The sequence below is a fragment of the Eleutherodactylus coqui genome, chromosome 6 (assembly GCF_035609145.1).
Source record: "Eleutherodactylus coqui strain aEleCoq1 chromosome 6, aEleCoq1.hap1, whole genome shotgun sequence".
In the NCBI taxonomy this organism is placed as follows: domain Eukaryota; kingdom Metazoa; phylum Chordata; class Amphibia; order Anura; family Eleutherodactylidae; genus Eleutherodactylus; species Eleutherodactylus coqui.
In genome coordinates this window covers 146,988,308-147,001,316 of record NC_089842.1, presented here as the reverse complement: position 1 = coordinate 147,001,316, position 13,009 = coordinate 146,988,308, and the positions used below count along the sequence as shown (strand labels likewise).

Genomic DNA, 13,009 nt, shown 5'->3' with positions numbered 1-13,009 from the left:
AGAGGAGCAGGTATAAAGAGTCTAACATTGACTTGCAGGAAGCTGCCTTCCAATAGGTGCCACTGCAGAGGTGTTGTTGCTTCTCCCTTATTTGCATATTACACAGAGGAGCATGAATGGCCTTATAAGCCTCCTCACTCACCTACTAGGTGCTCTCCCTAAGAAGAAAAGATAGCATTCCTTACCCACGTCACAGACCTCCCACTAGCCAAGCCAGAAAGCTACTACACACTGATGAGGGGTAAACACCCTGAAACAGCTGTCTGTGTATGGATTCTGGTTTGGCTTTCAATTTCCAATCATTTTACAAGGTTTGTATAAAGGGTCGGACATTGACTTGCAGGAAGCTGCTTTCCAATAGGTGGCGCTGCAGAAGTATTGTTCCATCTCCCTTATTTGCATGGAATTGGTGTTCATGCAATTTTGTAATATTTTATGTAAAGCATCTCCATGAAGTATTGGTGTGTAATACTTTAACTCTTTCATGACCAAGCATCAGTGATCCTCCTGTATCCAGGTCACATTCTGCAATTCTGGTATCTGTGCTTTCAAATAATCATACCTTTTTATTTTTTCTGGCATCATAGCTACATGAGCGCTTAGCTTTTGCAGGACCAAATGTACTTTTCACTTGTACCATTTAACATACCATATAAAACAATGGAGGACTTTTAAAAATTTCCTTTTTAAAAATGTGGGGGAAAATGGAAAAAAAGCACAATTGTACCATTGTGGGGGTGGAGTTGTTTTTATGGTATTCACAGTGCATGCTATCTTTATTCTGAGGGTCAGTACTACTACAGTGATACAAAATTTCTGTAGCTTTTTATATAGTACTAAAAAAATAAAGTACCATATATACTCGAGTATAAACCTGGTTTTTCAGCACATTTTTTAATGCTGAAAAAGCCCCCCTCGGCTTATACTCAAGTGAGGTAAAAAAAACCAACAACTAAAAACCCACAATACTCACCTTCCCTCCTGCGTCTGGGTCCCCGGCGTGATGGTCTCCCTGGCGGTACGGCAAGCTGCTTGAGAATTCTTCCCACCGTCTACTTCCTGCTCAGCTTTGAATTCCCCCGCCGCCAGCGCTGTGTAGGTAGACGCTGTGATTGGATCGATTGCCAGCCAATCATAGCTGGTGCTTGATCATTCACAGCCATTCAGTGGATGACATCACTGAATGGCTGTGATTTATTTATCGAGCGCCGGCTGTGATTGGCTGGTGCTCAATCCAATCACAGCACTTACCTACACAGCGCTGACGGCGGGGGAATTCAAAGCTGAGCAGGGAGATGAAAGCGAGGAGAATTCTCAAGCAGCTTGCGTACAGCCAGGGAGACAATCGTGCCGGGGACATAGACGCTGGCTGGGAGGTGAGTATTGCATTTTCTTTTACCTAGTATATGCTTGAGTATAGCTCGGCTTATACTCGAGTCAACAAGGTTTACCAGTTTTTTGTAGTAAAACTTATTGACTCGGCTTATACTCGGGTCGGCTAATACTCGAGTATATACAGTACCTTTCTTTTTTAAAAAAAACAAATGCTTTCTGTCCCCATTTTTTGACCCCCATGTATACTGTTGATGCAGTTGTGTGAGAGCTCATTTTATGCTGGGCGACTTATAGTTTCTATTAGTACCATTTTAGGGTACATATGACTTTTTGGTCACTTTCTATTACATTTTTTCTTGGACACAAGATGGCCAAAAAAAGTGCAATTCTGGCATTGGCCAGTGTCCATGTGTGTCTGTGTCTTCTATCCAGCATGCCACCAGACCCTTTTTCTTCTTTACTGCATAAAAGGGCTGCAAGTATATGAGGGCGCTAGTTGATGCAGGCCCCTGGGCAACTGTCCTTTTTGTTCTCCAGCTTCTACATTATAATTGTAAACCATTTTTGGCAAAAAGTATCCATTTGTGCCAAGAAGCAATATGCAAACTGATCGGATTCCAGCTTATATTTTGTACTTTCACCCTCTGATTAATTTTTCATAACCCTCAAATTCTATTTAATCAACTTAAGTTTTACTTTTAATGCAACAGGTACGAGAGCGCCTCCGTGTTGCCCTTGAAAGGGTGGCAGTGCTGGAAGAAGAGCTAGAAATGTCAAGTCAGGAGGTAAGCATCTTGAGTTTGTTAGTCATCACAGAATCAGGGTGTAGTGTGTGGGAGATGTAATGTCTGCCTCTCATCCTCTTCTTCTAGTCTCTTTCACTACGAGAACAGCTTGCAAGGAGGAGGTCAGGAATTGATGACGGAAGTAAAGATGGAGACTCGCAGAGTTCTGTAAGGATTTCATAGTAATTTTTTTTTTTATTGGAAGGAATTAGGAATTTTCTAGATAATGCCAGCTTAGCAAGAGCATGGAGTTATTTATTACCTTTGCTCCCATCTAGCAGACGAACTATACTCAAATATTGATAATGGAGGGAAAAAGTAGTCACCATTTCTCTCCCTGAGTAACAATTTGGTGTCTCTGGTGAAACAAAAAAATCCATATTTGATAGGAAATTCACAGGTGATTCTATTTGAGTCCATATGATGGACAGTCAGAGGGAATAGTAAGATTGCTAATAAAGATGAGCGAACATGCTCGGTAAAGGCAGATACTCGAGCGAGCATCGCTTTTCTCAAGTAACTGCATACTCGTCCGAGAAAATGTGGGGGGAGGGGGGGGGGAGTGAGAGAGCTCTGACTCTCTCTTTTCTCACTCTCTCTCTCCCCCGCCCCCAACCCCACCCCCCGCATTTGCTTGGACGAGTATGCAGTTACTCGAGAAGAGCGATGCTCGCTCGAGTATCTGCCTTAACCGAGCGAGCTCACTCATCTCTAATTGCTATGGCTATCTAATTTGAAGACCCCATTAAGCATCATTCCAGATCCAACTTCTTGGACAGAAGAAGACTCTGGTGGAATTTGAGATTGGGTGAGGTTGAACACCATTCAGCTCAGGGTTTGTAGTTTTACTCTATCTGGACAATCTCTTGCATAAGCCCGGCAAAGACATGTGAGCATAATAGAGTGGGATTCCCAGGTTGGGACCCCCTCTATTAGGGTGTGTGGAGAGCCACTGGAAGGTGCACTGCCCTCTCTGCATGAGCAGTATGACCAGGAGTTATAGGGTAACGGCTCATCCTTAAGGGTTTCAGCAACGTAGTGATCAGGTGCTTACTGCAGGGACTGATTTTTGAAGTAGTGTCCTGTTATAAAGCATTCCCATATTTATTTGAGGCCTAAGAGGAATCCTGCCTTTAGATTCTAGATCATGGCTTACTGCAGGTTGTGCTCCCTTTTCCGATACATCCTTATATATCCTTACCTGTACTACTCTTGTTTGTTCAGTTAGTTGAATGAAAACCCCAAAGCAATATTCTTTTCCTATAGAAGTAACACATTGAAACATGTCTGTTTAATATGATTTCAGGCCATCCTGAATGGCTCCACTCACCTTGATCTTAGAGGCGGACGGGAAAATGAGCTGGAGGAAATGTTGGAGAAACAAAGGTTAGAGCTTTGTCAGCTGAAGGAACGCTTAACCATGATGTGCCGCCAAATGGCTGAACTGGAGGAAGAGCTAAACACTGCACAGAAAGATCTTATAAAATCTGAGGAGGTCAGCGCCAAACTGCAACGTGATCTCAAAGAGGTAAGGAGATGAAATTTGTACTATGTACGCCAACACATTTTGCCTCCATGCTGCAGTATGTCTTCATACTAGCAATTGATTGTATGTTACATCTATCTATAGGCAATGGAGCTTATTTACTAGTACTGTCTATAAATTAGACAATGCAAACATAAGGCCCATTTACACTGGACGGATGTCAGGCAAACAATGCCCGACACTCGACCCCAGATATACTCGCTCCCGTGCTATTACACAGGAGCGAGTATCGCTGGCTCGCTTACAGAGCGGCCAGCAGGGGGCCGGGGCGGCTGGAGGAGATTTCTCTCCTCGCTCTCCCCCGCCCCTCTCTGTTCACTTTAAGCAGCGGCCGTTCGGTACTCAACGTCTGCTGTTTATACTGAATGTTCATCGTTCAGGATTTAAAGCTGCTTAAAATCCTTAACGATGATCGTTCAGGATAAACAGCAGCAGTTCAGTACCGAACGGCCACTGCTTACAGTAAATGGAGAAGGGCGGGGGAGAGCGAGGAGAGAAATCTCCTCCAGCCGCCCCCGCCCCCTGCTGGCCGCTCTGTGAGCGATCCAGTGATACTCACTCCGTGTAGCAGCATGGGAGCGAGTATATGCAGGGACGAGGGTCGGACATTGTTTGCCTGACATCTGCCCAGTGTAAATGGACCTTCAGACTTGATAGTCTTAAAATCCGATTATTGCACTAGTATTGCTGTATGATAATCTGTCACATTTTAAGACTGTCTAATCTAAATTTACATCACCTTTTAGTTGGCTTAGTTTATGCCAAAAATTATGTCAAAACGTTGGTGCAATTTTCAGCACAATTGAGGCCACGACCCTTCCTCCCCCTTTTACTTTATACAAAGGAACTCCCCTTTGTCAAACACAGCAAAAAAAGTGTCCAAAAATGTCTAAAACACATGTTAATGTGGCTCAAAGCATGTTTCACAGATTTCTGGCACAGTTTGCACTAGAGAACTGTCACATTTTCAATAGTAAACAAGTCTCAATATTGTTCAAGACTTTCATTGATTTCTGCTTTCAGGCTTTGGCACAAAGGGAAGATATGGAAGAACGGATTACCACCTTAGAGAAACGCTACCTGAGCGCACAGAGAGAAGCCACTTCACTCCATGATGTCAATGACAAGTTGGAGAATGAACTTGCCAGTAAAGAGTCCCTCTACAGACAGGTAATGCAAAGCGGAAGTTAGATTACTTAGGTTATTAATAATCCCTTATTATAATTTCCACCATGAACTCCGCCAACTCCAGAGTCATAGTGGGGTCCTTATTTACCCCAGAAGAAAACACTGACCCACGACTTCTGCTTTTGGCCACAGACCTATGCAACAGGGGTTGGACAATCAATTTTTATGAGAAGAGCCCCGATAAAATAAACTGGTCACAGGTTATTGGGTCCACCAGCAATCTGCTGTAATCTAAGCAGGAATTTAGTAGAAAGTGTTAATTTCCCCTGTAGTACCCTCACAGGGAAAATTAGGCATTACATGGTTCTTACTGAAATTAAAGGGGTTTTGCCAAGTTATAAAGTTATTCCCTATTCACAGGATAGGGGATGACTTTATGATCAGTGTGAGTCTGACCCTGGGACTCCCACCAATCATAAGAATGGGAGTCCAATCGATCCCCGAGTACATGGAGGAAAGGTCATGCAGGTGGGCCGGTGCTCCATTCACTTCAGTGATGGCACCAAAGATTACAGAGTTAAAGCACTTCGGCAATTTCTGGTGCTGTCATTGAAGTGAATAAGCAGTGGTACGACTGACCACCGCTCCATTTACTCAGGAACTGGCTTAGCCCTAGTTCTTGGGATCAGTGGGAGACCCACAAAGATCATAAAAATATCCCCTATCCACAGGATAGCGATAACTTCCTAACTTGTCACAGACCCCTTAATGGGCTGTGCAAGTCGTGCAAAGAGAGATTGTGTCCCCCAGAGAGAGACATTTTTTGTAGCCTGTCTTTGCATCAGTTAATTGATGAAGATCTCAAATAAGGCACTCTCCTATATTCACTAAGAGTTTTGTAATAGAGTATGTGAATTTTGTTTTTCTAAATTCGAGTCAACCTGAATAGTTGGCAGGGATGTTATCTAAGTTTGCTGGGCCACTCCAGAGTTTGTCAGTTTCTTGTGATCTGATCCACTCTGGCTATTAATGGTGTTCAGAACAGCTCCATAGGTAGCTCTTAGGTCACTTCCCTTTGGCTTTCTAAAGGCCTATTTACACTCAACGATTATTGCTCAGAATTCACTCAAACGATGTTTTTGAGTGATAATCCTTGCGTGCAAATGCTAGCATCGTTTACTTTTCGTCTGAATGATGATTGTTAGATGAGCATAAAATCCATCATTCAGCTGGAGAGCTGATAGCAGGGACCGCACACTATGTTCTCCACAGGAGCGCTGATTACATTGTATTCAGCTTGCAAAGGAGCTGTATGCTGTATGCAGAGAACAGACCACCTGCTGTTCTCTGCATACAGCTCCCGGAGGCTCATTTACATGCAAATGAAGGTAATAAGCTACTAATGGGTATTAGTACTCATTAGCAGCTTATGCAAAACGATAGCTAAAACTGTCAATCTACCTATCTTTTGAACACATTTTGAGCGATTATCTTTGCGTGTAAATGGGCCTTAATATATAGAGGACACGGCTGGGTGTACTTATTTTTAATTAAATTACATATCACTTCGGAGTGTCTGTTAGCAAGACATATCATATTCCTTGTATTATGCAGTTTTATAGTCTTTGTTCCCGTTGGCTGCTGACCTATATCTCCCATTATTCCTGTTCTTTTCTAGTCTGCCAGCCAAGCATCAGGGGGGATGCAGTTTGTAAGGTTGCCCCCTGCTGATGTAGAGTCAGTGGACTTTACAAGAACTGTGTTAGATTGTGACCTTAGATTATATACAAGGTTCCAGGTCACTGGCCAGAGATTTTGACCTTTACATTATGAATCTTCAAACTTCTATTGATCTGCCTTCACTGAAAGGGAAATTACAGGCATGGTAGATTAGAAATGATTGCAATAGCATCTCTTCCAAGCAGGGTAGATTTTGGGGGCTGACAGTCCCACATCCTTGCCTTCCTAGTTATCGAAATTCACCTTTAACTTTGCTGACTTGTGACTCCCTCTGCAGAGTGAAGAAAAGAACCGGCAGCTGCAAGAGTGGCTGGAAGACGCCAAGCAGAAACTGCAACAGACCCTTCAGAAGGCGGAGACTTTACCAGAGATTGAGGCTCAGCTGGCGCAGCGAGTGGCGGCTCTCAGCAAGGTACCTATACTTACATGCTACCTAATCAGAGCAAACAGCGGGGGTGAGCAGTCGGAGCCACACAGCTCTCCTATTCAGTCCTCCACAATGTGGTAGATGCCTGGTTTCTCTTTTGGAATCAAATTAGAAGTCGGGATTGTGGATGAACTGAAAATTGTCATAATTGACACATAACTGCTGAGCAAACAGATATTGTTTTTGATAAATGCGCGACTGTAAGTATATTGCACACCTCTCAGGGGCATAGCTTTAAAGCCACTGCAATGTCTAACCCCCTAAACTGCATGTGTTGATGTAAGAGGCAACTTTGTGCTGTGCAAAATCTAGCTTTAATGATCGAAATACTTGCCCTTTTATTATTAGAGGTTCCCTTATGGAAATTAGACACATAATGCCAGAGTGCAACATAAAGTAAAATGAGAAAGTTTAATCATTCAGTCTACATGCAGCCAACAACCCAATAACAAACGATAAATCGCTCACTTTTCGTTCATCGTTAATTTTATGCAGGACTAAAAATCATCGTTGGCTCTTTCACTGATCGTTCAATTTAAATGGTTCACTGGGTATATCCCTTAAAATATAACTTTTAATAACAAATATATATAAAATGTTTAGGCCTCACAGAAAACAGACAAAACAAGACAGACAAAAACAGAGCAAGAGGTTCAATACTGGAAGAGAACCGAATGAGAATATGTGAAGCTAGCCCCTCTATGGTAGTACAAGGGTGTGCTAGAAAATGAGACACTAGTGCCTATCCTAGATAAACCACTATTAAAGATGGATATGACTTGATTCGAATGTGATTAGAGGACCGTGTCAAAGTCAATCCTCTTAAAAGAGGTGGAATGAGGCTGATAGCTCCACCGAGGTAAGTGGTTTGCAGCTAGCTTCTAATAGGGACGAGCACTTGGGTCCATATTGTGTCTCATCGAATAGACCAGGAGCATAGTAAATAAGCGACTTGATAGAAGCCACAAAACACCAATCTTTTTAATGTAATAAAGTCTCGATAGGAGACAGGTTCGGTTCCATCCAGAAAAATGCCCTGTTTTAAAAAAATAACGGGCAAAAGATGATCGGACAACAGGAGAACCACAATCAAGAATATGATGGGTTCTCAAGCATAATGTGGTTAACAAAACCAATTCAAAACTGGTTCTTGAATACAGAACGCCAGTGGATGATCCGACTGGGTTCTCTTATAGGGGAAAAAAAAAAAAATATTATAAAAATTGTTTCAAAGCTGGTTCAGACTGGTTCAAACTGGTTCAACGCGTTTCTGTCTCATACAGACTCATCAGGAACCTTAATGCACAATAGTGTCATCTGACACAGGAAAAAATAGTTGTCCTTGATAGTTATAGTACCTATCTTATCTATGGTACCATCAAGACAGGAGTTGTTGTTCTTACTCTCCTCTTCCCACTTTGCTCTTTCTCTAACCGAATTAGGGTTTACTCCTTCTTTTGATTTAGGAGCATTCTCCATGTATCGTGGGGACCCTGTTTTGAATTGGACATTGTTTCCAGCATATAACTTTATCTTGGCACCTTTAGTGGAAAATTATTGCGCCGATTCTGACGCTTAATGTTCTATAGGTGCCTTGTTTATTCTGGTTAGTTCTAATCTTGAGAGCAGACTTCCTATTTATCTAGGTTTATTCCATTATTAGGGAAGCTTAGGTTGGCATATATGTATATTTTTTTCTGGTATGGGCAATCTATTATCGGTTTATCTACCCGTACGGACAGGCACCCCCTATTGTAATATGTAACAGCATTACTTACAGTTTAGGGCATTTCTACTATCACGGGTTAATTTAACCATAGATAAGATAGGTACTATAACTATCAAGGACAACTATTTTTTCCTATGTCAGATGACACTATTGTGCATTAAGGTTCCTGATGAGTCTGTATGAGACAGAAATGCGTTGAACCAGTTTGAACCAGTCTGAACCAGCTTTGAAACAATTTTTATAAAAACATTTTTTTTTTTTCCCTATAAGAGAACCCAGTCGGATCATCCACTGGCGTTCTGTATTCAAGAACCAGTTTTGAATTGGTTTTGTTAACCACATTATGCTTGAGAACCCATCATATTCTTGATTGTGGTTCTCCTGTTGTCCGATCAGAATCTATCGTGTTTCTCGATTGGTAACCTGTGGCTTAAAATCCATCAGCAACTTTTGTATATTTCTCGGAAGAACTCAGCAGAAGCACTGATTGGTGTCCCCTCATTCAGAACAAAATTCTAACCAGTTCTGAACTCTATCATGGATAAGAACCAATCCTAAACTTCTGCTGGTTTCTGATCATTGATCATCTTTTGCCCGTTATTTTTTTAAAACAGGGCATTTTTTTGGGATGGAACCGAACCTGTCTCCTATCGAGACGTTATTACATTAAAAAGATCGGTGTTTTGTGGCTTCTATCAAGTCGCTTATTTACTATGCTCCTAGTCTATTCGATGAGACACAATATGGACCCAAGTGCTCGTCCCTATTAGAAGCTAGCTGCAAACCACTTACCTCGGTGGAGCTATCAGCCTCCTTCCACCTCTTTTAAGAGGATTGACTTTGACACGGTCCTCTAATCACATTCGAATTAAGTCATATCCATCTTTAATAGTGGTTTATCTAGGATAGGCACTAGTGTCTCATTTTCTAGCACACCCTTGTACTACCATAGAGGGGCTAGCTTCACATATTCTCATTCGGTTCTCTTCCAGTATTGAACCTCTTGCTCTGTTTTTGTCTGTCTTGTTTTGTCTGTTTTCTGTGAGGCCTAAACATTTTATATATATTTGTTATTAAAAGTTATATTTTAAGGGATATACCCAGTGAATATTTGTTAAAAAGTCTTTCTCTTGTATCCCTCTGCCTCTGTGAATTATATTTCAATTTAAATGGCGATCGTTCAGTCATTCTTAGTCATTTACACAGTCATTGTGAACGACTGAACGATTTCTCGTTTGAACGAGCCAACGATGTATCTGCTGTATAAACAGGCTGCACTGGCGAACTCTGACATCATTCGCAAAATTTCAAAAACATAAGCGGGTCATTCCGTGTCAGTTCAACCAACGCTCCCGGTCGACCATCTCAGATTTCAATGAAACTTTGCACAAAGATAGACCCTGACCCTAAACTAAGATAGCCAGAATATTAGGCTTCAAAGTGCTTTGGTTCACGAGCTACAGGTCTTAATCTAGGGGGTTGTCATGTGATTACAGCGCGCAACCTGAAAAAAGTGGCGATTTCAATCCATTGCCAAGCCAGTTCTAATGACTCTAGAGCAATGAAACTTCACACACTAGGAGAACTTTTGGTGCTGAATCCAGCTAAGCTACTCAGACTGCCACTCTTATCATCATTCTGCCACCATTGCATGTCAAAGTGGCTGAAAAATTCTATCGCGCAAAATAAAACTCATATTTTAAGCAGTAATAACTCATAATCAATGCAATCCAACTCAGCTATGAATTTATCAATGTGTACTCCATAGAAATGTTTCTCATTATTCCCATTATGGACCCAAAAGGATGCATAGCTCTTAAGATACAATGAGTCAAAAATGGCAAAAAACACTTTTTTGCTAATTTTTCCCTTTTTCAAAGGCGAAAATCGGAATGTACTCCATTTTTATTTTTTTTCATTTTTGTTCTATTTGGAAGAGAATTTTTTGCTCTACAAGATTCGATGTTTTTCATTTTGTTCCCAGACCTTCTAGATGGGAAAATATCGATGCCTGTGAAGGTCCTATGCACTCGCGAAGGTCAAATAATAAAATAAGTGTAAGTTTTGCATGGATGTATAATTAGTTTAGAAATCATGAGAAGGTAAATTATTTTTGGAATGAGAAAACTTTTTGTGCTCAAGAAACTTATGTGATCAAAAATTGCATGGTGAGTTCAGGTGAGCCACAAGCTTCGGCCTAAGATGGTCAGAATATCATTGAGTGTTGCATAATGATTGTGGTATATTACAGTGATCACTGGGCTTATTTAGCACTCTATCCAGATTGGATACTAAGATTATCTAAGGCTAGCATTTGTGTAATAAATAACTAGTTCTGAACTCGCCATGCAATTTTTGATCACATAACTAGTTATTTATTACACAAATGCTAGCCTTAGATAATCTTAGTATCCAATATGGATAGAGTGCTAAATAAGCCCAGTGATCACTGTAATATACCACAATCATTATGCAACACTCAATGATATTCTGACCATCTTAGGCCAAAGCTTGTGGCTCACCTGAACTCGCCATGCAATTTTTGATCACATAACTAGTTATTTATTACACAAATGCTAGCCTTAGATAATCTTAGTATCCAATATGGATAGAGTGCTAAATAAGCCCAGTGATCACTGTAATATACCACAATCATTATGCAACACTCAATGATATTCTGACCATCTTAGGCCAAAGCTTGTGGCTCACCTGAACTCGCCATGCAATTTTTGGTCACATAAGTTTCTTGAGCACAAAAAGTTGTCTCATTCCAAAAATAATTTACCTTCTCATGATTTCTAAACTAATTATACATCCATGCAAAAATTACACTTATTTTATTATTTGACCTTCGCGAGTGCATAGGACCTTCACAGGCATTGATATTTTCCCATCTAGAAGGTCTGGGAACAAAATGAAAAACATCGAATCTTGTAGAGCAAAAAATTCTCTTCCAAATAGAACAAAAATGAAAAAAAAGAAAAATGGAGTACATTCCGATTTTCGCCTTTGAAAAAGGGAAAAATTAGCAAAAAAGTGTTTTTTGCCATTTTTGACTCATTGTATCTTAAGAGCTATGCATCCTTTTGGGTCCATAATGGGAATAATGAGAAACATTTCTATGGAGTACACATTGATAAATTCATAGCTGAGTTGGATTGCATTGATTATGAGTTATTACTGCTTAAAATATGAGTTTTATTTTGCGCGATAGAATTTTTCAGCCACTTTGACATGCAATGGTGGCAGAATGATGATAAGAGTGGCAGTCTGAGTAGCTTAGCTGGATTCAGCACCAAAAGTTCTCCTAGAGTGTGAAGTTTCATTGCTCTAGAGTCATTAGAACTGGCTTGGCAATGGATTGAAATCGCCACTTTTTTCAGGTTGCGCGCTGTAATCACATGACAACCCCCTAGATTAAGACCTGTAGCTCGTGAACCAAAGCACTTTGAAGCCTAATATTCTGGCTATCTTAGTTTAGGGTCAGGGTCTATCTTTGTGCAAAGTTTCATTGAAATCTGAGATGGTCGACCGGGAGCGTTGGTTGAACTGACACGGAATGACCCAAGCCACACAGAAGCCTGCCACTAAATACATGTAACCTTGATGGCTCTTGCTCTTAGGCCGGGCTCACATGACCATATTGTAATTGTGTATCACGCACACATACTTTGCGCACAATACGCTGTAGCAAGTAACCATAGACTTACTTTGTGCCACTCACACATATTGCGCGAAATACACATACAAGACAGATCGCAGCATGGTCTATTTCGGTGCGCATTACATGGGTATACACACCAAGATAGTTCATGGGATTGGTGGCCCGCAGCAAACATGCAATGTTTATTGCATACTTGCTGCGTGTATTTCGCGGACAGCAAATTATGGCCGTCGGAACTGCCCTTAGGATTTATGTACGCCAGTGGTATCTACCTTGTGACTCACCGGCTGGTTAGACTTCTTTGATATTACAGGGTTCATGTCTATAATGTCTATCTATTAGTAAAAGGTCCGGAAAGTTTGCTTAGTGAGTGGTTCTTCTAGACCAGTGATGATGAACCTATGGCACGCGTGCCAGTGGCGGCACACGGGGGCCTCCCTGCTGGCACGCGCCACCATCGGCCTGCGGCTGCGAATACTGCCAGGGGCTGCGGCTTCACAGCGCTAATCCTGGCACACACTGTGACAGTGTGCAGCTGGGATCCTCCTCTCCCGACGTCTCCTACTACTTGGTTCTGCGAGAGCAGGGGGAGGAGGCGTCCGGCAGCACACTGACATCAGAGTGTGTGCCAGGATCAGCGTCAGCAGCAACGGTG

The 13,009-nt window shown here is 41.6% G+C and overlaps 1 protein-coding gene across 2 annotated transcripts in view; it reads left to right on the top strand.

The window, feature by feature from the left end:
• Positions 1-13,009, top strand: part of PPFIA3 (PTPRF interacting protein alpha 3) — a 141,279-nt gene that overhangs the window by 62,271 nt on the left and 65,999 nt on the right. For both annotated transcript variants that reach the window (XM_066607904.1, XM_066607903.1), the window contains exons 5-9: positions 2,046-2,120; positions 2,208-2,288; positions 3,427-3,648; positions 4,690-4,836; positions 6,812-6,946. In XM_066607904.1, coding sequence (XP_066464001.1) covers positions 2,046-2,120; positions 2,208-2,288; positions 3,427-3,648; positions 4,690-4,836; positions 6,812-6,946 — 660 coding nt within the window. The remainder of the gene's footprint in view (positions 1-2,045; positions 2,121-2,207; positions 2,289-3,426; positions 3,649-4,689; positions 4,837-6,811; positions 6,947-13,009) is intronic.